This window comes from Bipolaris maydis (assembly GCF_028858645.1).
Source record: "Bipolaris maydis strain C4 unplaced genomic scaffold PSV08scaffold_11, whole genome shotgun sequence".
Taxonomy (NCBI): Eukaryota; Fungi; Ascomycota; class Dothideomycetes; order Pleosporales; family Pleosporaceae; genus Bipolaris; species Bipolaris maydis.
Genome location: NW_027093867.1, coordinates 435099 through 462562, shown reverse-complemented (window position 1 = coordinate 462562; position 27464 = coordinate 435099). Strand labels below are relative to the sequence as shown.

General features: G+C 51.9%; 12 protein-coding genes and 2 non-coding genes across 14 annotated transcripts; 3 read left to right on the top strand and 11 right to left on the bottom strand.

Annotated features, from left to right (window-relative positions):
• Positions 1-228: 228 nt before the first annotated feature.
• On the bottom strand, positions 229-1978 carry PSV08DRAFT_317647 (uncharacterized protein). Its single transcript, XM_014220616.2, has 4 exons — positions 1438-1978; positions 1276-1382; positions 803-1211; positions 229-721 (listed from the first exon to the last, which is right to left on the bottom strand). Exons 1-4 carry the CDS (start codon positions 1654-1656, stop codon positions 659-661), a joined length of 798 nt encoding a protein of 265 aa, XP_014076091.1. The 5' UTR covers positions 1657-1978; the 3' UTR covers positions 229-658.
• Positions 1979-2191: 213 nt separating this feature from the next.
• Positions 2192-3463, bottom strand: PSV08DRAFT_317634 (cyclin-domain-containing protein). The gene has a single exon (XM_014220615.2). It carries the CDS (start codon positions 3414-3416, stop codon positions 2439-2441), a length of 978 nt encoding a protein of 325 aa, XP_014076090.1. The 5' UTR covers positions 3417-3463; the 3' UTR covers positions 2192-2438.
• A 1590-nt stretch (positions 3464-5053) lies between these two features.
• PSV08DRAFT_249616 (uncharacterized protein) lies at positions 5054-6089 on the top strand (the record flags this gene model as incomplete). Its single annotated transcript, XM_014220613.2, has 2 exons — positions 5054-5396; positions 5449-6089. The coding sequence occupies 2 exons, from the start codon at positions 5054-5056 to the stop codon at positions 6087-6089; spliced, it is 984 nt and encodes a 327-aa protein (XP_014076088.2).
• A 1213-nt stretch (positions 6090-7302) lies between these two features.
• On the bottom strand, positions 7303-8458 carry PSV08DRAFT_403702 (uncharacterized protein; the record flags this gene model as incomplete). The annotated part of the gene is made up of 3 exons (XM_014220612.2): positions 8240-8458; positions 7913-8045; positions 7303-7863 (listed from the first exon to the last, which is right to left on the bottom strand). Exons 1-3 carry the CDS (start codon positions 8401-8403, stop codon positions 7303-7305), a joined length of 858 nt encoding a protein of 285 aa, XP_014076087.1. The 5' UTR covers positions 8404-8458.
• Positions 8459-8832: 374 nt separating this feature from the next.
• PSV08DRAFT_411261 (PAP2 superfamily-domain-containing protein) lies at positions 8833-10718 on the bottom strand. Its single transcript, XM_014220611.2, has 3 exons — positions 10405-10718; positions 9779-10335; positions 8833-9727 (listed from the first exon to the last, which is right to left on the bottom strand). The coding sequence occupies exons 1-3, from the start codon at positions 10483-10485 to the stop codon at positions 9145-9147; spliced, it is 1221 nt and encodes a 406-aa protein (XP_014076086.1). The 5' UTR covers positions 10486-10718; the 3' UTR covers positions 8833-9144.
• Positions 10719-12649: 1931 nt separating this feature from the next.
• Positions 12650-14187, bottom strand: PSV08DRAFT_317590 (mannitol dehydrogenase C-terminal domain-containing protein). Its single transcript, XM_014220610.1, has one exon. It carries the CDS (start codon positions 14032-14034, stop codon positions 12862-12864), a length of 1173 nt encoding a protein of 390 aa, XP_014076085.1. The 5' UTR covers positions 14035-14187; the 3' UTR covers positions 12650-12861.
• An 800-nt stretch (positions 14188-14987) lies between these two features.
• Positions 14988-16947, bottom strand: PSV08DRAFT_8253 (plasma-membrane choline transporter-domain-containing protein). The gene is made up of 5 exons (XM_014220609.2): positions 16537-16947; positions 15916-16471; positions 15498-15860; positions 15244-15446; positions 14988-15191 (listed from the first exon to the last, which is right to left on the bottom strand). The coding sequence occupies exons 1-5, from the start codon at positions 16853-16855 to the stop codon at positions 15040-15042; spliced, it is 1593 nt and encodes a 530-aa protein (XP_014076084.1). The 5' UTR covers positions 16856-16947; the 3' UTR covers positions 14988-15039.
• A 1710-nt stretch (positions 16948-18657) lies between these two features.
• On the top strand, positions 18658-19330 carry PSV08DRAFT_317581 (uncharacterized protein). The gene has a single exon (XM_014220607.2). It carries the CDS (start codon positions 18904-18906, stop codon positions 19282-19284), a length of 381 nt encoding a protein of 126 aa, XP_014076082.1. The 5' UTR covers positions 18658-18903; the 3' UTR covers positions 19285-19330.
• A 111-nt stretch (positions 19331-19441) lies between these two features.
• On the bottom strand, positions 19442-20561 carry PSV08DRAFT_403697 (uncharacterized protein). The gene is made up of 2 exons (XM_014220606.2): positions 19779-20561; positions 19442-19659 (listed from the first exon to the last, which is right to left on the bottom strand). The coding sequence occupies exons 1-2, from the start codon at positions 20324-20326 to the stop codon at positions 19458-19460; spliced, it is 750 nt and encodes a 249-aa protein (XP_014076081.1). The 5' UTR covers positions 20327-20561; the 3' UTR covers positions 19442-19457.
• Positions 20562-21263: 702 nt separating this feature from the next.
• On the bottom strand, positions 21264-22954 carry PSV08DRAFT_227564 (extracellular mutant protein 11-domain-containing protein; the record flags this gene model as incomplete). Its single annotated transcript, XM_014220605.2, has 1 exon — positions 21264-22954. Exon 1 carries the CDS (start codon positions 22875-22877, stop codon positions 21264-21266), a length of 1614 nt encoding a protein of 537 aa, XP_014076080.1. The 5' UTR covers positions 22878-22954.
• Positions 22955-23108: 154 nt separating this feature from the next.
• On the top strand, positions 23109-24289 carry PSV08DRAFT_227561 (uncharacterized protein). The gene is made up of 3 exons (XM_014220604.2): positions 23109-23212; positions 23263-24091; positions 24146-24289. The coding sequence occupies exons 1-3, from the start codon at positions 23177-23179 to the stop codon at positions 24247-24249; spliced, it is 969 nt and encodes a 322-aa protein (XP_014076079.1). The 5' UTR covers positions 23109-23176; the 3' UTR covers positions 24250-24289.
• A 158-nt stretch (positions 24290-24447) lies between these two features.
• PSV08DRAFT_t47 lies at positions 24448-24536 on the bottom strand. The gene has a single exon. It is a non-coding gene; the product is annotated as a tRNA-Trp (tRNA).
• Positions 24537-24857: 321 nt separating this feature from the next.
• PSV08DRAFT_t46 lies at positions 24858-24943 on the bottom strand. The gene has a single exon. It is a non-coding gene; the product is annotated as a tRNA-Tyr (tRNA).
• Positions 24944-25150: 207 nt separating this feature from the next.
• On the bottom strand, positions 25151-27275 carry PSV08DRAFT_411256 (WD40-repeat-containing domain protein; the record flags this gene model as incomplete). The annotated part of the gene is made up of 3 exons (XM_014220602.1): positions 25151-25724; positions 25778-26630; positions 26721-27275. The coding sequence occupies 3 exons, from the start codon at positions 27273-27275 to the stop codon at positions 25615-25617; spliced, it is 1518 nt and encodes a 505-aa protein (XP_014076077.1). The 3' UTR covers positions 25151-25614.
• Positions 27276-27464: the final 189 nt, after the last annotated feature.

Here is a 27464-nt window from a genome sequence, read left to right as displayed (position 1 = left end):
AAAGTTATAAAATTCTGTTTTTTTTAAGCTACACTGCAGTGAATGCGGCATATTGCAAATGGTAGCCTTGCTTCATAGGAGGGATGTTCTACTCCGATTATTCCGTCGGACCAAGAGACGGGTAACCGCGGTTATGCGATTCACGAGCTGTTATGGATGAGGAAGGTGTGATTCCACCTACCAGCTGGTTATTGGGACAGCGATGGGACTTGTAGGAAAACTGGTTTTGGTAAAAAACAATAGCATAACATTGTCGTTTGATGCATCCGCTAGTGTGTGTGTGTGTGTGTAAAACTACGTAATCATGTCTATAAATTTCTTACACTTTATTACAACGTGCCAAACAACCCCTAGCCATGAAGAAAAAGTAAGCAAGCTCCAAACACCTACGCCATGCCATGTCATTGCCCAAAATCGGGGTATCCCTTTTATCGTTTAGGTATAAAGGTGCAGTGAAACAAAACGATTCTGCAGGCGTTGGAGCCAAGCGAACAATGGCACGATATGGTTAATCCATGGGTTGTAGGTTCCACGACCACGACGCCCAGCACTAGTCTGCTCTATGGCGATGTGCAAATGTCGATGATGGAAACAATGGGTCGGTTGCGGCCAGCCTTCAAGCTGCAGGATTGATATCTTTCAACAAACAACAGGCCATCTAGTCTTGCCAACGCCTGAGGAACTTGGCCATGTCGTCGGTGGCGTGAGACGCCGGGGCAACCTATAGAAGGGTTAGCAAATATTCCCGATTGGTCTGAGCACAAATGATGGCATATGCTTGTTGCCAGTCATTTGGACATACCGTATTTGCCCTACTCTGGGTAGAAAATGTCTGCGTGGCGGTGAGTGTAATCACCTGGCTAGGAGTCGGCAGCTTGGTTTTGGCAATCCTCACACTGCTGGTAGGGTAGAGGGGCTTGGTGTTGGTTGCAGTAACCTTGGTGCCAGGTACAGGCTGCATGGGCGCATAACGAGTGATGCCGGTCTGCATTGTGTATTCAACATCATATAGATCACCACTAGTCGCCGGGCCATTGTTGGTCAAAGTGTCTTCACTTGCCGGTCCAGCTGTACCAGTGACGGTGGTGGCAGCCTCTTTTACAGTCGGATTGAGGATGTTCTTGCCAGTCATGCCAGAGAAGGAAAAGCGATCAGAGTAGACGACGTACTGGCCGTCGCCAGTCTTGCCAGTTGCGATCATCTTGACGAAGCTGCGATGCCGACATTAGTCTTGTGCTAGAGCGAGAGTCGAGCAATCTGGGGCAGGGCACGTACTATGCATTGGCATCCTTGAGATCCTCCGATAAACCTGCTTCTACTCTTCCTGAAGCTGCGTTGCCCGCCGAGAATAAGCCGCTCGGAGTAATGGTAGTCACGATCATCTAGTAGAGCTGTCAGCATACGGCCTCTATGCTCGTTGCCCCAAGCTCAGCTTACTTGTTCGTCGCCCTCGTTACCTCCAACTACCAGCTGCAACTGGTAACCTTGCAGGTCGGCAAGTTTTGGCCCCGCATCGGTTTCCGCCCACTGGACAGTAATGGCAGAGCCAGCAACCATTGTAGAACCAGCCGCGGGGGCAGTGAACTGGATGCCAGCGTGTACGAGGGGAGACAAGGTGGCGACGACTGCAGCGAAGGGAACGAGTATTCGTGTCATGGTGGGCGTGGTGTGTGCGACGGGGGAGCGACAATGGAGCGAGTGGCCGAGGCGAATTTGCGACTCTGTATACGGCAGCGGTGGAGGCGGAGGCGTGGACGAGGCGGGTATTTGTTAGTACCCAGAGCGTGAAGTGTGCAGCAAGTCCGGACTCGTTCAACGAGACTGTGGCGCGCCAGGGGCACACGATCGTCGTTGCCGCGCAAGCTAAAACCTGCCCGTAACAGGGATGCGCACGCATGTCATTGCGTAGCCTCAACACGACACAACGCACCGCCGCCAAAAAAAATGCCATGTTCTCGTGAGGTTGTCTGATGGCGGTGCCCAGTCGAAGCCGCAAGGTGGAGCTTGCTGATCAACGGCGCCAGCATCGACGACTATTGGCATTCCAATCTTCCGTAAGCCGGCGATTGATAGACTTCCCGCATGGCCTTGGCACCGGCAGTCGTCACGCTGGAACTGGGAACGGTACCTGAATCTAGAGTACATCATTCGGGTCTCCACAAACAACCGTCAAAAAGTGGGCTCGTGCGTTTGCGCGCCAACGAATTTCAACATTTCTTCCTATGCACCTTTTTGGTGTCTATAGTACACAATGACCCGCTTGCCCAAGCTCGATCTCGATGCCTCTGTTTTGCTATTACCCAAACGCCGATTTCATGCTCAAAGGTGGGGGATATCCTGAAAACTCGAAACAACAAGGAGAATGACGCTTCAGCCTGCGTCCGCTCAGTCTCTTCATAGACATTTCTGTTCTGTGTGTCTCTCCTTGTAAACAACAATCACGCTACCTGCGCATTACGCATCTTGGGGGTAGCCAATCGAAGGTTAAAAGTTGTTGGCAGCCGGCACGTCATGGTGGCTGCCTGACCGGCCTTTTGCAGCTGCAGTGTCAGTTCGCGGAGTTTCTCTGGAGTGAAGATCTGGACGTCAAACGACAGCAAGAACTCGACACACAGCTCCAGGCGGCTGAGGGCTGCCTCGTCGACGCCGCCTACGGCCGCAAAGCGCTTCTGAGGCCATCGGTGATCCTCGAGCGCCTTCATGGCCACCAGTGCACAGGCCAAGATAAGCCGGTGCATGGTGCGATAAGTCAGTGGGACGCTCCTATCGATAACGCACAGGCGCAGCATGTAGGATCCAGCCGCTAGCCAGACTGCAGTCGATAACGGGCAAAATTTCTGGATGCGATTCATGTACTCTTCCACGCCCACCTTGGGCACCGTCTTGGAGAAGAATTTCCTGGCCATGTTGGCGCGTTGCACCGCCTCGGGCTGCGCTCCGGCTCCGATGTCGTGGATCGTGACGGGCTCGTCGTGGCTCGCTTCTGGCGGAGCTAGTTCGGTAGGCTGGTGGCTTTCCTTTTCGGCGGGTATAGGCGTGGCGGGTCTAGACGAGGTTCTTCGGTGGTGTCGAACGACTTGGGTCTCCCGACCGCCTGGTGTCGCCGGTCGCGACAGCGGTGGCGTGGCTGGCACGTCGCCGGCAGCGTTTGCTATGGCGATGATGGAGCGCGCAATCAACTTCATGGCCGTCTCGCGTGACATGTTGAGCACGTCGAGCTCGTCATCGTTTACTGGTGGTGATGGTGCGTCCTGGAGGCTGAGGCTGTTGAATTCGGGGAGAACACCGGCGTCTCCGGCTGGGTTTGGTGCTGTGGGAGGATTCATTGTTGTTTGATTTTGTATGACCGGTGCGAGGACGAGTCGCCTCGGATGCACGGTCTTGAGAGGAGGGGTAGGGTAGCAGACTTGGATCATTTGGACGTGTGGATTTATGACGTGGCGCCGAAGTCTACCGATTGACCACACAGACGGAAAGTGTGTCGAGAGAGAGGGCCAAGTGATTATGTGAAATGTCTGCATGGAATCAGGATGCGTTGGGTGGAGAGTCATGGGCGTTGCTCGGACTTACAGCAGGACGTGGTGAAGGATGATATGAACCGGGATTTTCTGGCTACCACTTATTTTTTTCTTGCCCTCTTTTGGTCTGGGCATGCAGGTTGCAATCGAGACTGAGGATTGGTCAAGAGGATTGATTTGACAGAAGGGGTGATGGAGTTGGAAGGGTCGACGTGGGTGGACAATACGGAGAGGAGGAGGAGCAGAGATGGCCAGGGGATATGTGGGAGCGGCAGAGTCGTGCTGATATGAAGATGCTGAAAGACACGATAGACGATAGCTCGGGGCAGAGCGTGGTTTGTAGGTCAAGTGACGCTAGGAGGAAGTGAACTTGTCTTAAACAAGATGGTCGGACCTGTAGCCAGACGACGCGTGCTTCCGAGGGCCGGGGCTATATGGCAGTCCGGGAGGCCATGGAAGGGCAACTGTGTGCTAGCTGGCTTAGCTGCTGGTACCGCGGGCGCAAGCCATTAGGGAGGCTTGAGGCACGGAGGGTAGAGCACTTGGGAGGCAGGCAGCGGGTGGGTCGGGGCGCAAAGGTACGTCGAGGGCTAGTGGGCGTCAAAGGTGGGCCACAGGGCCCAGGAGCGGGTCTCGTGAAGAGCAAAAAGGGCCAAAGCGCTGGCCCACCGGGCCGTGGACAGACAGTATAGGCAGAAGAGGGACAGGACGAGGCAGAGAGGGAAAAAGCAGAGGAGCAGCGTCTGGGTCGCAAGGGCGTGATTGGCGGTTGGCGGCCTTGTTAAGCAAGAAGCAACGGGATGAGCACATGCATGCGGCCTTTAGCTGGGGGGCAGAGGGCGACGAGGGGAAAGGATTGCGGAGCGCGTTCCGGACCATGGGCTTGCCTCGAGGAAGCGGTGCTGGATATTGGGCAGGCCAGGCCAGGGCGGGCCAGGGCGGGCTGCGGGGGGTTGCAGACGAGCTGCAGGGTCCAGCAAGGCGGTAGAAGAAGCAAAGAAGCCTTGGGGCAATACTGCACGCACACCACACACACGACGAGCCGGAGCAAGAGAGGGCGGGCGGCCCATGTGAGTGCTGTCTGTCGAGGATGGATGGATGTACTGGTACGATGCATGTGTGTACACGGCATGTCTGCTCCTGTGTAATGTCCGCACATGTATGTGTCCACCTGTACATGGACGACGCACTCGACCATGTACATGCACACACGCATATACACATACACACACATGCACACACACATATATGTATATACACACATACACACATATATACACATACACACATATATACACATACACACATATATACACACGCACGCACACACACATACTTGGACCGCGGCAGTGTTCTCGGCTCGCCCATTGAGTCGTCTGCCCCGTCTCTTGCCTCCCCGCCGCCGCCGCCTCCCCCTGGCGCCGCTCGACATCTGCCATCGTGACCACCTCCCGCACAGTAGAGTACATGCACTCATCCTGCCTACTTACATACACATCCATCTACTCACTGACTAAAATACCACACGCGCTTCCATGCCCGCTCGGCACAAGCAGCCAGCGCGGGGAATGGCCCTAGCGAATGCAGCCTGTGTCGGATTAGGAGTATGCACCACGCCCACTGTGCAGCCAGCACACCCTCTCTCGCCCACATCCACGCCCGCCACTCACTCCACACCCTCCTCCACGCCCGCACTGCACATCAACCTCCCAGTCTGGCTGCGTCGCGGACCCGGGCTGCGGTTTCACGAGCGCTCGCATCGCTCACGTTGCAGCGGATCGATGCACACGCAAATCATGGCCATGCCGAGCATATGCACCTCCACGTGTTCGCGCAGACTGCCCGGCCCAGGCGGCGGCTTGCACTCGCCCACAGCCGGTCCGCGTCCGCCCTCACGCTGCCAGACGCGGAAGTGATTGACACATGTCAGCGCCCCCCCATTCTCCGCTGCCATCGCTGACACCATGGTCCATCGACGCCCGACCGCCTGGCCTTTGTCCCGGGCCACGGGTCACTGGTCACGGGAGTCGTATTGAACCCATCCCAGCCGTTGCTTTCTTCTGCATGCCTCTCTGCGCCCATGCCCATTATAGTCCCGCTCGACCGTTGGATATGCCCTTGGGCCCGTCAGATTGCCCCTTCTGCTCCAGTAGCACCACAGTAGCAATCTTGCCGGCAAACCCAGCGTACGGTACAGCGGAGCGTGCATGTCCGCTACACAAAGCCCGGCATTCGCTATCAGCCAACCAACCAAACTCACCCACCTACTCACTAGCCAACACACTGCTCACCCACCTCTTCTCTTTCTCCATCTCCCATCCAACAGGCACTCAGTCCCAGCCACGACCCAGGCAAAATCCAACGAACCAATCCAACCCGCAATCACTCACTGGCGGCCCAACAAGAACACTCTCCAGCACCCTACATTGCGCCATCTGTCCCATCTGCAACACCCGCCCCCTCCCCCCCCCCCCCCCGTCCCTGCATCCTCCCAGTTTCCCGCAAGAAGACGTCACCGTACATGACTGGCTTGGCTCCAAAGCAAGATTCCATGCAGTAGTCCTGACCTAAGTCCTCACTGCAAAATACACGACAGTCTCACGAGTCCTCTAGCACAAAAAAACACAAACTTGTTGACCGCTCTTGCGACCGACGGCGTGACGGCGCTCGTATACGGCGAATATATGTGTCACTCTTGTTCGTGCTTACCTACATACATATGTACATGAACTAAGTACGTACCCATTTATGTCGGAATAACTCCGAGTAGTCTCCCCATTCCATGCCTACAATGGTAATATGGCTCCGACTGGTCTGTACACTATGGTGTTCAATGCCTGTTCCCTGTACATTTCCTCCCTCTCTGCATGTCCTACAATCGACCCATTATCACAAGCCAGTCATGCAACTGAACAAAAACCTTGTTTGACTTGTTCAATTCCCCCCCCCCCCCCCCTTCCTGACTCATAGAAAGAAACACTATTCTCTCCCCCTTTTTTTTCTTTTTGTTCTGTGCTTGTCTCGATATGCAATGAGATGAATGCAGAATAGTAGACACGCTACAGCAAGCCTACTTGCACTTGCATACATAATACCCACCTTCATACATATACGTACGTGATCAAAAATCAAAAAAAGGTGACTTCGATACGCGCCCCCCCCCCCCCCACCGGTTCTTTCTCTGCAGCATGCAATCTTCTTTTCCTTCCCTCCCCCACAGATTGAGCCAAAGAGAAAGAAAAAATCCACCCATTTCGTCTTGGCGGTTTTGCTGCAGACGTAGTACACATAGGTTTTCCCTCCAGGATGGAAAAAAAAACATCAAAAGCACATGATCACATGCAAGAGGTACTTAAACCGAGGGATAGAAAAAGAGAGAGAGAGAGACAAAAAAGTGCCGCAACAACTACCGAATAAACTCTTTTTTTTTTCCTCCACGGCCATCCCCGCCCCGCCTACTGATGCCAGAAAATTGAAAAAAAAAAGATGGATATGGCTGACGTAAGATAGAAAAAAAGGCATGTATTGGCATGGGCACATATATACGCCTATCTGCAGTAACCCCCCATACGTACGTAACATACGTATACATACATAGTTCTAACTTAACAATGCAATATGGATTTGAGAAAACGAAAAAAGATAGAATCATCGTAAAAAACCCCAAAAAGATTGAAGAGAGATGCAAAGAGAAAAAAAAAGATACTCACCAAACAATGAAATGAATATCCATGATATTTCCCCAAGTCCCCCTCCTCCTCGCATCTACTTGACTTTTTTTTTTTTACACCTGACTAACCCTCGGCCTCTTCCTCGTGCTACCCGGTATAACGCTCGGCCCACTACTCCTCGCAGGCGTGTCATCCCCGCCCTTCTTCTTCTCCCGCTGATCAAGCACCAGCTGCAGCACATCGTACGAGAACTGGGGGAACTCGAGACACATTGCCTTGAACTCTGGCTCTGCGTCGTGGCGCAGGCTGTAGCTGCGGGTAGCCCAAAACGCGGCCACGGGCTTGCGGATGGTTACGTCTTCCGGGTCCGATTCTTTGTAGACGTAGCGCGCGTATGCAAGTTCGCCTTTGGCCGTCGAGGCCGTGCGGTGGATTTTGGAGTGTGCGAGCGATTTGAGCTCGGCGAGTTGCAGCCGCTCGGCGAGGGTGTAGATGCGGGCGTGCACGAGGAGGCCGACGCCCTCGTGGTCGATTTCTGGTTGCCGCGGGTCCTTTTCGAGCGGTGCGTCGCGCGCGGACGACGTCTTCTTGGGGAAGTATTCGCCTGTGTACAGGTACTCGATTACCGAGCCCATGGCGTCTATGTCGCAGTCTGAATAGACAATTTGGCGCGGCTAACGTCGTGTTAGCTGAGCAATGTACGAGCTTCATGGCACTGTTTACCCCTCCTGGCGCAAACTTTTCAATCTGTTTGCCAAACTCGGCCGATTTGAGAAGAACAGCTTCGTGTGCTGAGTATGTGGCGCGGGTCTCTCCTGATCCAGCAACGACTTCTACGATTGGACTCTTAATCAGGCTGGTGAGCGCGTTAGATGCATGTCCTTTTCTTCTTCTCTCGTTTGCTTCCCCGTGTGTCTATTTCTTGGTTTCCTCAAGGAAACCGTGAGAAACGCAGGCACGCAACTTATCGTGTCCTAATCGCTCTCGCGCCCAGCACCTCGTCCAGCGTGCCAGTTCGCAACACCTCCATCTTGCCCCAGTATGACTTACTCTGAGAATAACATCAGCTTAGGCGCTTCAGGTTCAATATCAGCCAAAGCCGTCTCTTCCCCAGCACCCTCGTCTGCGCCAGCGCTAGCATCAGCTGCGCCTTCCATCTCTACATCCTCGACCGGTGTGCCCTCAACAGGCGTCTTTTGCTCAGTATCCGCCATGGCAAATATGTCCTCTGTACTTGTGATGCTCGAACAGCGCGAGAGTATACGTCATGCAATACAGATGAAAGGAAAGCGACTGGAGGTGCGCGACAAAGCTCAGATGCAAACTAACTTGTGAGAGAGCTTCCGGTAAGTCAGCGCAGAACCAAGTGAGATGTGGATTGCAAGGCTGCGCTTTTACTTTTCAGAAAATTACTTCCCGTGAAAGCGAAATTGCGCTGCGTACAGTAATTGAAACAAAAGCGCGTTTCTAATCCAGCTCACGGTGTGTGGGGTGGGTGCGCGGTTGCAAGGTGGCTGGCTAAGAGTGAGTGGTTAGACGTGATGCTGGGAGAGCTCCAGGATAGCTCCGAACGCGTTGCTTACTACGCGCTAACGCAGGAACAAGCTCAGCTCACGTTACCCATCACCCCCTCAGCGGGACGTTATCGACAACTACAAAGCCGACAAAACTTGCCCGATTTGAGCACATGATCAAGACATTGGCGAAATCAACTCAATTCGTATGTATACTATTATGATCTCAAATAGCAATGTATTTCCGCCCAGGTGGCTCGTGTATATCTAATAATGAAAAATAAGTAGGTATTTTGGGGTTGTCATTCAAACTCCAGCCGTAATTCCGTGCTCCGTGAAATGCAAAAAAGATTGCGTACTTATGTACCGACAAATAGCGCTGTATAGCTGATGTAGAAGCGAAATGAAGGCTTGCGAAAACTGCTGTCAAATTTCTACTGCCTATAGACGACCGCCGTTTTCGCGGTAGCGGTCACCAGTGGTGGGTACTGGCTTGTCTGCCCGGATAACGTACAGCAAAAGATCCTCGAGGGGAATAAAGACGTAAAAGACCTTGTTGCAGAAGAAGGAAAGGAATACAAAGCACGTGGCTACGAGCGCATCCATAAAGTAGTGGTTGGCGGTAGCGACAATAACGGTGAGGATGAATGACGGGTATCCAATGCCAAGGATGAGGTAAAAGATCTTCCAGAAAGCGTTTTTGCGAACCTCGCCGGGCTCCAAGGTGCGACGAAACAGGCCGGAATGGTAGATGAGCGTCATACCGATGCAGAATGCATATCCAAAATGCATTGAAGGCATCGCAGCAAGCTGGTTGACAAACTTACCACTCATCCACACACTCTGTGCGTCGTCGTGGCGGACGGTATCGAGGAAGCCGTATTCGGCAGGCAGCAACCGCGGAGGCATGCACGGGAATACAACAAAGGTCATAAAGGCGCAGAAGTTCGTGAGCGTGAGTGTCCGGCGAGCGACAGCAAAGGTATCGAATGAGGGGGCGACGTAATAATACCAGCAGATGAAGCTGTCAAATGTCAGTGTTACTCTAGTCAAACTTGCCACACATATTCCTTACCCCACAGTGCCGGGAATGTGAATCAGCGCATAGCACTTGTTCAGCACAGTAAGCGCATCTTGGTGTCCATGCATAAACCACTGTTGGACGTCGCGCTCCCGGAGCGGGAACAGGAAACTCAGAAAGCCAAACTGCTCTGCCTCCAAAACCGAAATCCCATGTTCTTGCGAAACGTCCCAGATGCCTCGTCCAGCAAAAAGCTTAGCAGATGCAATTGCCGTCATGCGGTAGAAGGCATAGTTGATGACCCAGTAAAACATCTCGATCAAAAACGGGAAGCGCTGCAGTATGCGACTGTGTATGTTGTTGCGAAAGCGCGAAGTGTTGGGTGTGGTAACCTTCCAGCAGCCAATACTCCGGACCTTGGGTGCGTTTGGATTCTTGGTCGCATACACGTCGTCCAAGTCGCTGTCGCTGTCTGACTGTTGGAGGAGGCGATCCATCGAATCGTTTGGCGCGTCATCGAGGTAGCCATTTCGACTTGAGGATGCACCAAATATCTTGTAGTTTCGTTTCCGTGTAATGAACATCGCGAAGAAGAGAATGCTGGCGACCATCTAGATGCATAGCCATGTTAGTACACCGCACTTCGCATGCAGAGTCTGCTTTGTGATTTGGGGACGTACGACTGGCTCGCACCATCCTGGCAGTTTCCAGGCTGGTTTGCTGTTCCATTGGCCATTGTCTGGTAGTGTAGAGTTTGCCATTTTGTGTTGGTTGTACCTGAGTTTGGCACGGTGGTACTGTATATGATGCGGCCGGAATGCTATCTCATGAAAGCTATGGTGGAAAGGCTGACGCAATCACGAAAACGGCGGGTAGACCACACTCTAGTATCCCCCTGGAACCGTCGTGTTTCGGATGGCGGTCAAGTTGAGGGTCTGTTGAGTCAACAAAGGGAAAGGAGTAGAGTGGAAAAAAAAACAAGAAGCATAGAGTCCAGATCAAGTGGACATGTCAAGAATAGCAAAGCAGGATGCTTTACTTACTCGGCGCTGCCGCCAACGGGTCGCGTGCGAGTCCGCCGGACGCCGAGCAAAGGAGGCCTGACTCCCTGGCCTGAGAATACGCAAGCGACGTATTGCGGATCAGAGGCTCCACCTTTCTTCACACGTGCATGGGAGGAGACTTGGTCGCGGACAACGAGTCGATGGACTGCCAGCTGCAGTCAGGCCACACACACACACACACAGAGAGATGTCCTTTATTAGTCCGATTTGCCGCCACAATCCTGCTGTCATCTTCAGCCTGGCAGTGTCGCGTGCTTATGTTGAAGGCGTTTATATGACTAACCGCAAGGGTTTGCTGGCGCTGGCTTTGCAGAACTGCCAAGACTGCTTGGGGAAGACCAGGTGTGCAGCGAGCTGACGTCAACGGACGATTGGAACCTAGCCGATGTCCATGGGTCGAGGGCGAAAAGGGGAAAGGGAGTTGCATTGGAGAAGATTTGATCGTCTAAAACGTCTCCATGTCGGGAGGGCTAGCGCCGGGTCTTGTGACAAGCCATGTTCAAAAGTGCATATCGGTGTAGCGCCCAAGTACTTGGCAGCGCTGCCAGGAATCCTGCATAACAAATTATATCAGGCTGAAGCTGCTGCTGCGGTCAGATGCTGAGTGGTATATTGCCAGGATGCATGTGGCTGTCGCACCGCCACCAAAGTGCCCCTGAGGTAGTGTGTTGGTGCAGCACGTCTAAAAATGCTAATGGACATTGCTTGATTCCGCCAGAGGGGCTGTAATAAGAATACGGCGCTTGGCAGACCAGTTCAGGCCTAGCGCCAACACAGCGAGCCAACTCAATTCTCCCGCCATTCTCCCGCCGGCCGAGCCCGCTACCAGTGTGTTTCAGCCTTGCGATCAAGACTTTCCGGTCGTTTCGACATACATATCCATCATGCGAATCGCGATGGGTGTCTGATGTGGATTGTGCATACAACGTACTCGGTGTCCTTCCATCGGCATACTCGGGGCCCGTGCATCTCGGTGCATATGCACGTACGCAGCCTCCTCTTGTGGTTACGTATGTCCATCTATCTTTTTCTTGGCATATTCACGAGCCAATTAAAAGCATAACAGACATAAGCACTACGAAGCTCCGCGCTCTCCCAACATGTTGTGACTGGGTGGAAGCCTTCCCCATCTGGCCTTGAGAGATGCCGATCGCGATAACTATCCTTTGTACGGTAGTTTTCGATTGAATTAGCTGGTAGATTTGCCAATGACCATGGAAGAAACAAGAAACCCATTTGATGCATAGCTTGTGATTGGCTTTGCGCGCCTATTAAGCTACTTACTAGTAAGGAGTTCGAGCTATGTGAACTATTGTCATTGTCAAAACTTGTAAATTTGTCTGTCCTTGTTCAAAGCATAAAAATTATAAATCCGCCATCGCGATATCGTGAAAACGTGTCTCCTAGCAATCTGCACACTTGAGTTACCAGCTACATACATGTGACGTGTCACTATACCAAGTCCAAGCCTACTAGGCAGCAGCAGCAGCACTTTTGACAGTAACAAGGCGTACGTATACCTGGATAGGATAACAGTTTTACCAGTACTCAGCCTCGTGGCAGAATTTCCGCTTTTGAATACGAGGTTTCTACAAAAATTAACCAGGTATATCCTGGCTACGCTGACACTAACTGCCAATCATGGACGTCGTGTTTACCAGTCCTGCGTACTACCTACTTGCAAGAGAAGGTATCGCTCCAGGCTACAGCCAAGGCCAGCCCAATGTCTCAGAGGGCAATGCAGAGTGCGTGTGTTGGCATTGTACTGACATGCATCAAGATGGTAGGTGCTCATAGCAATGGTAGGTGACAGCAGGAGCATGACAAATTCGGATAACAAGACATAAGTGCATATAGGTAGTGGGTATATTTCATTATTCATATCATACTCTCATTAAGTAAGACATTGATCCCCGTCAATGTCATGTTTTTTGGTCGAAACTCTGCCAGATGGAGCCTTTGCTCAAGGCATCATTGATCCCCCCCACCATACATGAACCTCAGTGGTCCCTTCTCTCCAGTCTCCTTTTCATCCGCCGCAGTGGCAACTCCCTAGAGTTTACCGGCGGTTATTCAGCTGCTACTCTGCACCTTCTTGACGATGGCAACAAGACGATCAAATAGGGGGTGGTCCTTTTCGATACCGTTGACCTTGGTGACAACCTCTTCGGCAGAGTTCTCCTTGAGAATCTTGGCGAGCTCGACAGACTCCTCGTCACCCTCGACGTTCTGGAAGCGGTAGGCCTGCTCGACGGCGCCAAGCAGAGCATCAACCTTGTCGCCCCTCTCGGCCAGCTGGGCAGCGGGACCGATGAATCGCTCCTTGCGGGAGAGTTTGCGAAGAGGAGCACGGCCGACACGCTCTACATTGTCTTTGAGGACGGGGTTGGAGATGCGCTTAATGATCTTCTCGACATAGTCGTCTTGCTCTGAGGCACTGACGCCGTGCTTGTTGATGATCAAGTGAGCAGTCTCCCTAACAGCGTCGCGAACAATGTCGTGAAGCTTCTTGTCGTGGAGAACCTCGTGGATGTAGCTGATCTTGTTCTGGTGTCCGTAGTAGGCGGCAGTGGCGTGTGAAGTGTTGACAGTGAAGAGCTTGCGCTCAATGTAGGGCTCGAGGTTGTCGACGTAGTGGATACCCTTAACATCTGGCTTCTTGCCACCGTTCTCGAATGGCTTCTGCTCAACACACCACTCGTGGAACTTCTCGATGACAACGTTGAGGCCGGAGTTCTCAGGCTGCTGTGGGACAATTCGGTCAATAGCCGAGTTGGCGAAGCGGGCCTTGCTGTCAATGTTCTTCTTGGTGTCATCGCTCAGCTTGCCCTCGATGAAGCCCCTCCATGTGGTTGTAGCGTTGATTGCGTTCTCGCAGGCAATGACGGCGAGGGGGTAGTCGAGGGTGCGCTTCTCGATAGCCTTGGCAACGGGCTCAGCAACAAACTTGAGAATGTTGGGGCCGACAGCACAGGTAACGACATCAGCAGAGGCAATCTCGTCAATGACCTTGTCCATCTCGTGCTTGGAGTTGATGGCACGGTAGTGGTCAATGGTGAATTTGCGCTCGCCATCGTCGCCAATCTCGGTGACAGTGTATGAGGGTGTCTTTTGGAGGGATTCGATGATGGAGTCCATGACATCGACGAAGACGACCTCGAAGCCCGAGTTGTGAAGGAACTCGGCGACGAAGCCACGGCCGATGTTGCCACCGCCAAAGTGGACTGCCTTCTTCTCGTACGACATGATGGAGGTGTGTGATTGAGGGGCAGGTGGGATTGTGGATTGTGGTGCTAGGGGCAAGCGTCAACTTGATCTGTTTGGACTGAGAGTAGGGTGTGGTGAAGAGAAGGGGAAGAGGGAGAAGAAGAAGGATGAGGTGGGGTGAGGGAACTGGAGGGGAGAGGGGTTTTGTTTTGGATGTCGAGCAGGGCAGGAAAGCGCGTTTGGTGGGGTATTTGTATGTGTAGCAGGGGCCAAGGCGGGGCTTGGAGCAATGCAGTGAAGGCAGGCAGGTCGTGCAGATGCAGTGGGAGCAGGACTTAGCTGGCCAGACGGGCCGGCGGCTGGGCGGCGTTGCAGGTGCTTCAGCGTGCAGTATTGCGTGGGCGAGAGTGTCGCCGGCCAACGAGTGCGTGTTTACTTGTGTGTTGGGAGGGCAGCCAGCGACCCCCGCAAGGCGGTGACGATGGCTGTGGGTATCCGATTGGGCCGCCAGTGTGGCTTATGGCGGCAGGCACAAACGCGCGAGACCTGGACACACACGCACACACACACACATGGACGCGTCGGGCGCGGGTGAGGGGCTCCATGGACGGGCGAAAGCGACGTTAGATTAATACCTCAATCATGTACATGCTACACAAAAAGTCTCCCTCGAGCAAATGCAACCCTCGAGCGCCAGCAACATCTTCTCGGCCGTGGACGCAGCGCCGCGTCGTGTGATGCTCAACAAGACTACACATACGCTCCGGCTCCATGACAGTGTCTGGTGGGCGGGCGCATCAAGCACGAAGACGTCATACGTCATCGACAAACTAGGCCCGAGTGGAGCAATCGCTGCCTTCTCCCGCCGGCGGTTTGCGCTAAGCCCAGTTGGTCCGCCTTTTCCTCCAGCGGTGCCCCGCCATGGGCAACGACCATCGTAAAAAACTGCGCAACAACTGATCGTCATCGATGGCTGTGGGTATCGCGTGATGTCAAACATTATTATATCTAGTTGGGCTCCCGATGCTGGCCAAAAGCCCGACCCTAGGCGTGAATGGCCTGCTGGACATGTGGGTACACAGCTACCATGCGGTGGTAGAGGTCCGGGTGCTCGCGCATGAGGACATCGGGGTCCCACGCCATCGCAACAAAGATCGTGTCGATGCCGCTGCTCAACGGCGTCGTGAAGATTTTGCCTGCTGACAGTTAGTAGGCGTCCACCACTCACCACGCTTCCGTCGCACTTACAGATTTGCAGCCCAATCAGGAAAGCAAAAGCCACCACAACCGGCGTGTATCCTCCATCCGCGTTGTACGCTGGAGAGGTGAAGATGAGGTACAGATAGGCCAGCAGTGCGCATGCGTATGCGATGAAGGTGGCGCCCATGGAGAGCACCGGTCCGATCAAGCACTCGTTGACGAGCGCATCGATACCGCGATCCTTGATCATCCTGACAAAGTCAGCTTGCTACTCCCAAATCTATCGTCTTCTCACCACTTACCTCCACGTATTCTTCGCAGCCGCAATGTAACTCTTTCCGTAGAGTGCAATGTAACTGAACGCATATCTGTTCAAGAACTCAACCGCCCACTCCAGAAGGGAGATGATGCAGCCGAGTATACAGAACAGGATTGTTCCGACCAGATTTCCCTCGCCAGATGCGTTACGTTGAGCAGCGGAGCAAACCTGTCGCAGGAACTGGATAATGGCCACGAGCAAGCTTCCAAGACTGATGCTGCCGAAACTGTATGTCATGGCGCGCTTGAACGCACCCCGAGTTGCGCCTCGAGGCATAGCGTTGGGCGCAAAAAACCACGAGCCATACACGCCAGAAATGGTGACATGGATGGTGTTCTTGAGCCACCTATTGTGCTGTTAGCAAACAAATCCGCCCCCGGGCCTGGGCCATAGCAACTTACTCTGAGATCCAGTACATGGCAAATGTGACAAAGACAAGCAGACCAATGACCTTGCCATTGCCGCAATTGCCAACGCCGTTCCTACAATTGGAGTTTGCTCCGTTCGGCGTATACTGGACATAAATCGAGACCAGTGTAACCGAGTACCATGCACCCAGTGCCGCAGCAAAGATTCCGCCGCCCAACGAGACAAGGTAGGTATGTCCGTACCTCTTCGACACGTCAATCACAGTCTGCAGCATGAGTACACTGAACGGGATCCTGGGAATCCAGCTGATGAAGCAGAAGACGTAGAAAATGCTGAAGATCAGAAAGACAATGCCTCCAGACCAGTACCGTCTGGAAAGCATGTAAATGGCCGTGACAAAGCCAAATACAATGTTGAGGATGCCGGTGATCCAGATGAACTGCTTGGTGAACTTGCGCGCCGCCCAGATGTACGCGTAGCTGAAGACAGTAGCCATGCCGAGAACGAATGCGAAAAGGATAATCGTGTTGGAATTGAGCGCGAAATTGTTAGTATTGTTGCCGTAGATGCCTCCACTGTTGGTTCGCGCTGCATCAAGCCATCAGTATTCCCCTTGACGTGTCGAATCGCAAACTGGTACATGAAATACTGACCATATCCTCGAATGGAGATTGCGCTCACAGCAACATAACCCAGAAACACGGCGATGAAGAGCAGACCCGCCCACCAGTCATTGTACTTTGGCTTGTCGAGCTTGAATGTCTGCTCAAAGCTCTGCTTCTCGTTGCCATAGCCACTCTGCTGATATCCGTTGTTTTGCTGCATTGGTGGTGGTCCTTGGGGCGGCGCATAGCCCTGGTTGTACTGGGGAGGCTGCTGTCCGTAAGGCTGACCCTGGTAGTATGCGCCCTGAGGTTGCTGGGGCGGTGCGCCGCCTGAATAGTAGTCGGCAGCTTGCCCCTGGGAAGTCATTTCGACGGGCGATGGCGGCCCTGATGAAGCAAACAAGTCGCGACGATGGGCGCAGGACGATTAGAAAAGAGGTGTAGCAGTCAACAAGAGACTGGACTGGCCAGACGAGATGATGTACCGCCGGCGTCATTAGGAGCTAAATACCATTCATCTTGGGTGCGACGGTGCTATTGGTGTGGCTGAAGATCGGCACTGCATGTCATGGGCGCTGTAGACTGGGTGCACGGCTTCGCAGGCGCGTCGTGCTGTGGCTGCCATCTTGTGAAAGACGCTATCGGCGGCCTAGATGCAAACCGCTTGCAGGTTTCCCTGCTGCCAAACCCTAATCTCCATGCATTGGCCCTTGGTTCGTCTCCTCGACCAGCCCGCGCATGCTGCATGCACTCTAAAGTCTTTCTTACCACAACGCAAACCTGCCAAATACCGCCGACCAAAAGAAAGAAAAACAGGGAACATGACGCCGTTGACCCAGTTGGCAGTCGTGGCGCCACGGACTCGTCGCTGCGGCTATACTTGTGGCTGAAAAGCTTGTGTGCCGATCGTCCGTTACTATGGGCGTCCCGACATGTCGTGATGTGAAGCTACGGCACAACGGAAAAGTGCCGAGTATGCCGGTTCAAGGGGATTGGTTCCTTGTACAACTCTATCGCGATCACTCGTATTGTCAATCTCAAGATCATGTTTACATTGATCTATCAAATCGTCTCGGGATTTCAGCGGCATGGGATAAATGAGATTTGATTGGTCCAAGGAAACGCGGCCGCTATACACATGTCTACCTCCATCCCAACCCTGAACCCTTCTTTTTACTCTACTTGCAAGTCGCACCGCATGTAGGTGCACTGAAGCTGTTGCAGTAACTGGCTGTTTCACAAGTAGACCCTACAATCTGTCCATGACAACCAACCACTAGTGCGGACAGTGTTAGCAGATGTTATTTTAATTCAACCAAGCCAACCTACCCATGCACACTTTTCCACCAGAGCAATCGGCTTTTGTGCTGCATGTGGCACGAGCCGTCAAGCCCTCTACTGGCTCGGCAGGAAAGGCAACACTGGTCGCCGTCAAGAGCGAAAGTACAGTGGTGATCAGAGTAGTCGAACGCATGGTGTCAAGATTGCGGAGCTGACTGGCGTAAATAGGTATAATATGCTTCAAAAAGATGAAAACGTAGGAGATTGCCTGATATCGCGTTGGTGGCTCGAGGAAAGTTGTTGTGATACCCTTCATCACGAAACTGCCTTGATCTTTATATCTCGAGAATCTGCGAAACAGCCGAATAGGACCACACCTCTCCACCAAGCAAGCCGAGAACTCTGTGCCATGGCGAAGCAGAATAGCCGTTACGAGGTAGTATGCACTGCCAACGGTGGTGGTCCCTGAGAAGGAAGGAACTTCAGCCGCACCTGAGCCGTTACGTACCAAAATCTCCGTTGTTCCCTGTTGGACGTAACATTTGCACTGACCACAAAGCAACCCCGTCGCCAATCTTGGTGCTATATGTAGCGCTTGTGAGTCAACGGTTACATCGTATGCTTCCCTGAGCAGCGGTGTAACAGCATGCCAAGGCTCTCTTCAGGTGGAAAATGAATGCCAAGCCGGAATACTTTGGTGGTGTGATGGGCCTGAGTGTCAAAATTCCAGCAGTTTGATTCGCAGCATGCTGACGGGTAAATTACTGTGACAACAACCGCTTCAAGTTCTCCACTACTTTGATATCTGCAAGCTGAATAGATGTACCAGACCGCTTGATCTCAGCTATGTCTCGTAGACATACACACAGTGACAGTCTTGGTAGCTGAGTTAAACGTAGCTCGATTGAATTCTCTAGGATTGGACACTGTGACAACTGTACGAGGAATTCGGTGATTGAAAGATGAATGACAATTGTATGAGGGATTCGGCGACTTGAACAATATGAAAGTATAGAAATATCCATGGAGAATTGATCACAGCAGCCTGCTACACCATAGTCTTCAAACACATTCTTCAATAACTCACTCACCAAAGCCCTACATCACCGCCTAAGACGCAACTCAACCATCACCATGGTCGCCTTCAACACCCTCATCACCCTTGCTCTCACCCAACTCGCCATCACCGTATCTGCCGGTGACTGCAAAACCCACCAGCTCTACTGCGGCTCGACTCTTAAGTGGCGCGGTACGTCTCCCTCCCATTCCCCCCACATCCACCACTTTTCCTGCTGTTCACTTCCTAACACAATCACAGGCTGGACCAACTCTGAAATCCAGGGCAAGGTCCTGCAAGACACATGGAACAATGGCCAGTACCCTGCTGTCGACCAGATCGACAAGTCCCTCTTCAAGTGTGCGGGACAAGGCAAGACGCTCGTTTGGGCTAATGGACGTACCCCCTGTGGCAACTGTGTTGATGGCGGAGCCGGCAAGCCCGACTACTGTGCTTAGATTGCTCAATCTTCCGAGTGAAAAATGTAGTGTCTGGGGGATTTTCTCGTGGTTGCTCAGAAAAGAAGAGAAGGCAACTCCTGCATATTTTATCAGCGGCACTTGGTGGTATCAACAATCTTCAAACATCTTAGAAAATTTCGAATTTGCTTCGACATACCCTGTCTTGTGCCTCATGCAGTCTTTTCCTTCTTCTCCCTCTCTTTGTTATGTGCCCAGACGTAAAAGAATGGGTATACGGTTTCTGGAAGTAAAGTGACAATCATGCCGCCGACACTCCACCAATTCCCTACATACGCCCAGTTCTCAGGCACATTAATGTACCGCCAGATGAAAACCAAAAACGCCGTGATGCACCCAAGGTATCTCGTAATCCTGTTCTCATTAGCCTCATCCCACATCTCGTCATCTCCAATAGAAGGGATAGGCCGCCAAAAAAAAACCCCCCTCCTATACTCAAAACAATCAAGAAAAGGAAAACGCTTTAAACATACCAAATCTCCAACGACTGCCCCTTGGTATCCCCCCTCCTCAGCAAATAATAGATCTGCCCCCACCCAATCGGCAACTCAAGATACAAGCCCGTAAAAAACGCAGTCTTCTGCTCCCTTTCATCCGGCCACATCCCCCCCGCCCACCACAAAAACCCCATCCACGCCGGTGTCTGCCACAGCAGCTTTACAATCGTCCTCGCCCGCTCCCCAGGCCGATACGCATACGCCAGCGCCACCGACACAAACGTAATGTCGAACAAGAACCACACGAAGAAGCACGCGCGCTGGAACGTCGTCGATGTACATACCCACGCGTAGTAGATTTCGTACGCCATGGTCGCGCTGAGGAACTGCACGGTGCCTGCGAGAACGCCGTCGCTGTACGTGCGGATGGTGTAGAAGGCGTAGCAGAGCGTGTACAAGATGCCGCAGGATATGATTAGGAAGTCGGTGATGAAGAAATAGGATTCGGGGGGGTTGAGGGATACATCGCTGGACTGGGGGATTAGGTGGTGCAAGGATGCTTTTTGGGCGGCTTTGAAGGGCATGGTTTTTTAGGGGGGAGAAATAGTAGAGGTTAGTGAGATGGGGGTTTTTGTTGTTGTTGTTGTTGTTATTGATGTTGTTCAAATCGTGCTTGGGTGTGGTATAGTCTATCTTTTTAATGATGTACGGGTTCGGGAATATGCGGGTACGAAGGATATTCCGATGGAGAAGTAAAAAGAAGGGGTGTATTTTCGCGCGAGAGTAGTCACTACTATTCAATAAAAGCAAACTTGGTGCGTTGGTTGTAAGGTAAGTACTTTCCATATATTTCAACTATGAAATCACTGCTGACAATGCCTAGCTTCCGTCATGCTCCGGGCGAGGCAGTGCTCTTGCGGGTGGTGGTGGATCCAATATCCGGAAGTGTTTTTCTCCACATAATGCGCCTGACTTGCTGCCTAGTATCCGCGTCTTCCACACATCCGGCATCCGTAAGCACATCTCATTGTCGCACTCAATCCCATCATTTACCCATCTGGGCTGTACTGCTTCTTATTCGTATTATTTCTAGTAGCAAGATAATTGACATGGGCCTAACGTGATTACAAATACAATTACGACCACACAACGGAGTAGGCGTGTTTACATGTGAAGTTCAAGTCTGTGATGGCTGATGACGTATGCGCTGGCGCATGTCGCGAACATCGTGTAGCCTCAGGGTATGTCTAAGTTATCCGCGCTAAGCGCAATGTGGACCAATGTCACAAATGCAGTACATTCGCCTATGTCTCTTGGTTGCTGCACCGAAATGATGAACAGCTAATGTGAATTTTAGTGGTATTGATATAGACCACAAATGTCGATGTTGAAGTATATGGGTACAAAACACATAGAGGAAAGATCGAAAACCTCTGATGCGACACCTCGCAAACCTCCCTAGCATGATATGATGTGACGTTAATCGTAGCGCGAGAACGTCCATGAACGGGACCTCATCTCTTAGTTCCTTCTGGGCCTAGGGCTCTTCGAAGGTCTCGGACTCCTAGGTACCAGACTTTCACCCTGAGCCTTCATCTTTTCCATAGCCTGCTCGACCTGCTGTTGCTTCTTCGCCACATGCCTATGTCGCTTCTCGACTTCTTCTTCAAACTCTTGCGCAAGCTTACGCTTTTTCTGCCTTGCTTGCTTCATGCGCTGAATGATACTCTGAAACTGATCAAGAAACCAATCCCCAGCATCCTCCCATTCACTAGTAGGGAGGGAGGAAAAGAAATCGGCTTGCTTGTCTGGGTTGAGATTCTTCTGTACCAGGACGAGACGTTCGGATAAAGGTTTCTGGGCATCTTCCTCATTGAGAACAGCAGGTTTCGCACGTGGATCGGTATCGAAGCTTTCATTCTTGAGGCTTTCATACTTGATGTTGAAGAGCGTCTCAGGGTCATAATCTTCGATTTGGATAGCCTGAGGCTCCTCAATTGCAACCTGTTCGACTGGGGGTTGGTAGCTTGTTTGTTTGGGTATCGCTTGCGCTGAAAAAGGGTACTCTACAGGTGCAGGTGGCTCCATTGGCTTTACGGGTTCGAAATGGAACTGCACATGGGAAGGACCAGGTTCTTGACGATGGACATATTGCTGATTATTGGCTTCGATATGGGTGTTCTGATAGGGATTTGCAATCATGGGAAAACCAGCAGCAGCAACCCTTGCATTTGGCTGACTGTAAGCGGGTGGCTGGCCGGACTGAGCTACGACACGATGCTGCTGAAAGTTTTGCCTAGGTTGTTGCACAGTGGGCGCATTGGCGCGTGTCTGATCGCGGAGTTGTGCAGACTGCTCAAACAGCTGCGAAGGCTTATGGAGGCTCTGCCTCGGGACTGGCATATACAGTTTCTGTTGGCGATGTGTTGACTGCAGCACATTTGGCTGTCCAGGCTCATGCTTGACGTTGAGGTGCTGACGGAATGGAGAGCTTTGACGACCTTCATAACGATTATCGGAAGGCGGCTCCTGGATACCATCCAATTCAGAAGGCTCGCCGTTTGTGGTAGTTGGGTATGAATCGCCATCGATGTTTGGCAGACCCGTTCGTCCCGCTTGCTGTAGGAATACAATCTTTTGACTTTGCTCTATATGACTAAGTCCTTGCTGCTTGAGAAAGTCTTCATCATCTTGGGTGATGCCTTGGTTTTCCTCTTCGTAAAGATGCTCTGACTCTTCGGAGCCTAGATTGCTTTCTCCCACATCGTCACTCACACCAAGGTCAAAGACTTGCTCATTCCGTGGAACGCCCTCTACTTGAACAACAGATTGATCGATAGTAGTGTCTAGGCTTTCTGCATCAGTATCGTAGGGATCACGTTTTTGACTGTGACCTTGAGCCGAATGAGCGCGTCGAGGGTTCTGCAGGACAGCTGAGCTGTTCTGAGCGTTGGCAGACCCACGTCCCAGGGCTCCAGATACTGGTGTACGTCGCTGGGAAGGAAGTCCATTTTTGATTGGCACCCTTGCATTAGCACCAACAGCTTGCCGGCCAGTCTTGGGTACGTGTTGGGCATTGGTTAGAGCATTATGCGGACTGTTGGTGTTTTGCCGGTCTTTGACAAAGCCTTGCATAATGAATGAAGGATCAGCCCTTTGTACTTGAAGTATCAAAGTGCAGAGTGATTTGATTACCGTGTCTTCGACTGGGTATGGAAAGGTGAAAGTCTGACTTCGAACAGGAAAGCGCGTCACAGACATAGTCTAGCCTGTTATGGTCAAGCCCCACTTTCTAGAGCAATGACGATGTCTTATCTCCGGACTCGGTGCACTGCAGTAGCTGTCAAGTTCCCGTTGCTGATTCTTGACATCTACACCTCTGCAAGTAAATATATCTAGAACTAACGAAACTTTCTTTTGCCTTATTTGTATCAATGGAGGAGTGTTATCTCTACAGGCTCCCCAACGAGGTATGGCATCTTAGAAGGCCATCTCATCTCACCTCGACTAACCATTACAGCTACTCCTTCACCTTTTCGCACCGATGCCAACACTAGACCTTCTGCCTTTGACTACCATTTCGCGCCGCATATACTCGCTCATCTTACGCATTTTGCATAATCGCCTTGTCGCAGCTGCAGAACTGAACTCACACTCCGTACTTCTCGAATGCTTCCACCCGTCTGCGAAACTTACCGAGCCGCCTTACTTTTGCACATATCGAGGCACTGATGGCTTGAAACTATACCATGACATTGATCCAATCGAGAAGAATGTAGGCAGATTGGGTGAGATGTATAGAATGTACTCTCGTTACCGACCACACAGACGTGATCTAGAGGCTAGTGGCAGAAGGGTGAAGCCACGACCGGGAGACGTCCCTGGCAGTCGCACTTTTCCGGGGACAGTGCAGGATCCATTTGACGGAGAATCGGTCAAGCAGATGTTGAGCCTGGAAGCACATGAGCTGTTCACGCAATTGATTGCACAAACGAACCTTGTTAAGATCGGATCGCACAACCTTTTCACAAACGTTGTTGAGGTTGAGGATGGTGTGCTTAGGGTATGGAGAGAGTGGTTGAAAAAAGTTTCAGCAAGATGCATAGCAGACAACCGAATAGCGTCGAACGAGGTAGTCAAAGAAGTGGGTAAGGGCAAGGAAGTGGTAAGAGAAATCGTCGAACAAAAGGCAAATCTCGAGGATCCAAGCATATTGTGGGTGAGCCCGAGGAAGGACAGCGGCATACGCTTCAATGCGCGTGAGAGAAAGCTCCGCCGGAACTTACCCATTCTCATCAGCGCAGATGAGGATGAAGACATGCCTGTTACCTACGAGATTGAATTTGATGGTAAGCAACATGATGGTTTTCTACAACACCGATCTAGCTGCTGACATCATACAGAGCTTCTCATTCGCACGTCGCATCTCTTGTTAATGCTTGAGAAGTCAATGCTGCAGGAGGACAATTTATCTGGCAAGGCTGTTGTTTTTGGTTCATTTGGATAGTACCAACAAACACAACGAATGAAAAAGAGATTAACTCAATCAAAAAAGTGGTCTAGATTCTCGGCTGACAGTGGAGCCACCCCTCACGGCAACCGAATAACCAAACCTCGGAGCCGCATAGCGTATCTGCAAGACCCGCATCGAAGTGCAAAAAACGCCTTGTTTGCTCAATAGCCAAAAAGAATTGAATCAGGTATGTGACCTCGAGGCGATTTGAACGCCTAACCTTCAGGAAGCTCCAGTGGTAGATACTGGAATCTGACGCGCTACCATTGCGCCACGAAGCCTGATTGGATGAGAGATGTTGCAAATTGTAAAATCTATATACTTTGCCAAATTCCATCTTCAAAGGATAGAAACCTAGAATAGTAAACAAAAACAAAAATTCAGCGTAAACTCATCGTCCCAAAGGCCACGTCTCAACTTTTTGGTTTTAATTTACGCTACACCGGCTTGGTCTCTAGCACAAATCCTCGCTGCATGCATTCCTTCCGCCCCACCTGTCCCCACGTGCCGGCAGACATGTATGCAGGGCCCTCTAGACTAGCAAAAAGGAGAATTCCTTAAGCGATACAAGTACTCGGAATTGACAAAAAAACTGTAGCTGTTCTCCGCTCCCAGAATCGAACTAGGGACCTTTCGATTACAATTGCAATTACAGTCGAACGTGATAAACCAACTACACCAAGCGGAGGAATCCAGATAACTGGGCTTGTGATTTGATGGGAAAATTCGATTTAGTATGGTTATTATACTCCAATAAATTGTTCAGGAACAAATCAACACTACGGCTGGATGCCTGAGTTGTGTAATGCAGCGCTGACAACTCATGAACCAACAGTAGAACACCGAGTCAAGCTTCGAGAACTCACACAGTATACATATCACCCAACATGCCGTCAAGTCTAGTTATCGTTAAATTCATCATGCCCATGTAAAGTACAAGAAAATCCCGTAAGCAGTCGCAGGTCCCACCGTGAATGGCATCGTAGCCGTGGGGTATTCGGAAAACCGGAAAAGAAGAAAAAGCAGCAATAGTCGTAGGAGCAGGTCCATCTCTGTGAGCGGAAACCTTGCAAAATAGGCAGTGGTGCATAGCACATGGCACTGTCCATCGATGCTCAATCCCTGAAGTCTCGAGAAAGAAAATACAGGTATCCCTCCGAAGGAGCAATTTCTCTGAAACTCCATTACCAAGTGTCGTGATTTGAGGAGTCACAACCTGCAATAAGGAGTAGGGGTTGCACCCGGTCGATGTGTCTAACCCGTCAATACCGTAAACGCCGTTGAAATGCCCTAAACCAAGCCTCGTAACATCGAATTGGTGTGTGAAATGTTTGTGAAGACTGAGCTTAGCACGATCAGTTAGTTGTCCTGGGCAGTCTCGATCTGAGCGTACTCCATCCAGTGACCGTTGGCTGCCTGCTTCCAGGTACGGATGCTGGCATCATCGCCGGTAGTCACGAGGAGATCACCTAAGGATATTTGTTAGCGCTGTCATCAAGCTATAGATCTGATTAACACATACCCATCTGGGAGAAAGCGATACGCCAGACAGCTCCATGGTGTCCAGTGAGTTCATCCTTCAAGGCAACTTCCTGAGTGATGCGACCCGGGTTCTGTTCGTTCTCGAGAGACATGGCCGGCGCCTTGGAAGCACCAGCCAGCCCAGCTCCTATGCCAGACTGTGCACCATGCTTGAGACCTGCGCGGGACGATACAGATGGTGCGACAGCCGACGAGGAAGTTCCAGACGCGTGGGCCTTGTCTGCAGTAGTTGTAGTGAGCTCGTAGATGCGAATAGCACCATCTTTGCTAGCCGTAGCCAAGATGTCATAACCGCGCATGGAACCGTTTGCCCAAGCCAGATCACGAATGACTTGACGCGCGCCAGTGAGCTTTGCAACTTGGAAGAACCGCTTAGCCTTGTCAGTACGGAAGATCAGGACGTCTTTCATAGCAGCAACGGCGAGGGACAGTGACTTGCGATCGAGGCCTGCAGTGATAGCGGTCCAGCATGGGAGCTTCTCCTTGTGGAAAACAACCTTGAAGCCCACCTCTTCTTGGCGCTCAGGAGGGTTGTTCTCAGAAACCCAGCGCTCTGCCAAGATGGTCCACTCGTGGAGATTACTCTGATCCTGAGGCTCGTACACGGTGAGGTAGCCGTCACGGGTGATGAGCGCAAGCCATGTCTCCTGCATGATGTTCTTGAAATCCAAAGACATAAATGGAGCATTGGTCAGCGAAGCCAGATTGTAGAGCAACTTGAAGCGATTGCCAGACAAGGCAACCTCAGTGACATCCTCTTGCCAAAGCTTACAGCGGCCATCCTCTCCGATGCTGCCGACAACCTCGCCCATGAAGGGGCCGTTCCACTTGACCTAGCATTGGATTAGCCACAAGTTATGAAGGTGGCAAATTACATGCAGACAAGCTAAACGAGGCTTGCGGCTGACGACAAGATCACTCACATCAACTATCTCGGCATCATGAGCCTTCCAGCTCTCAACCAGGGTCCACGAATCGTCTTTCTTGTCCCAGACCTTGAGGCGATGGTCAGAACTCGCCGTGACCATGCGCGTACCAAAGTAGTTGAAGTCGACGGCAAGCACGAGGTCTTGGTGGCCATGCGAGAAGGTCTGAAAGCTACGCTCAGCCGCCATGGTCTGATAGGCGCGACGCGCAGCCACAAAGGCAGTTTCGAGGTGATGGGCGACTTGCTGATCAATGTGGCCTGGGCTGCCGTCGGCACAAGGCTCTTGAATCAACGGAGCGATCAAGTCCACGTGCTCAATCTCATCCTCGAACGAGACGGCGAGGTTGAGATTGGACGGGGGATGAGGCAACCGTGCTTCTTCTCGGGTGGGGCTGAGCGAAGACGACTCGCTAACCGCTGCGGAAGGCAGTTGGGACGTAGTCAACCGTCGAAGAAAACCCGGGGTTGCAAGATGCTGGCTCACGGCATTGAGCTCGTCCAGGAACGGGTCGGGCCTTGCAGAGCGGCCTGTCTGGTTGTTGCTGGTCATGATGGTGCCAATGTTCGTGGGTCTAACGTTTCGGGTTAGTAGAGCAGGAAGAAGCCGGACCATGGCAAAACAACACCTTGCAAGAAGTTCTGCTCACCAATACACCACGTTCGCTACTCTGCGCAAATTGCTTTTTTCTTCTTTAGTTGCTGCTCGCTCACCCTGCAGGCTAAGCTGGGATCGGTCGTT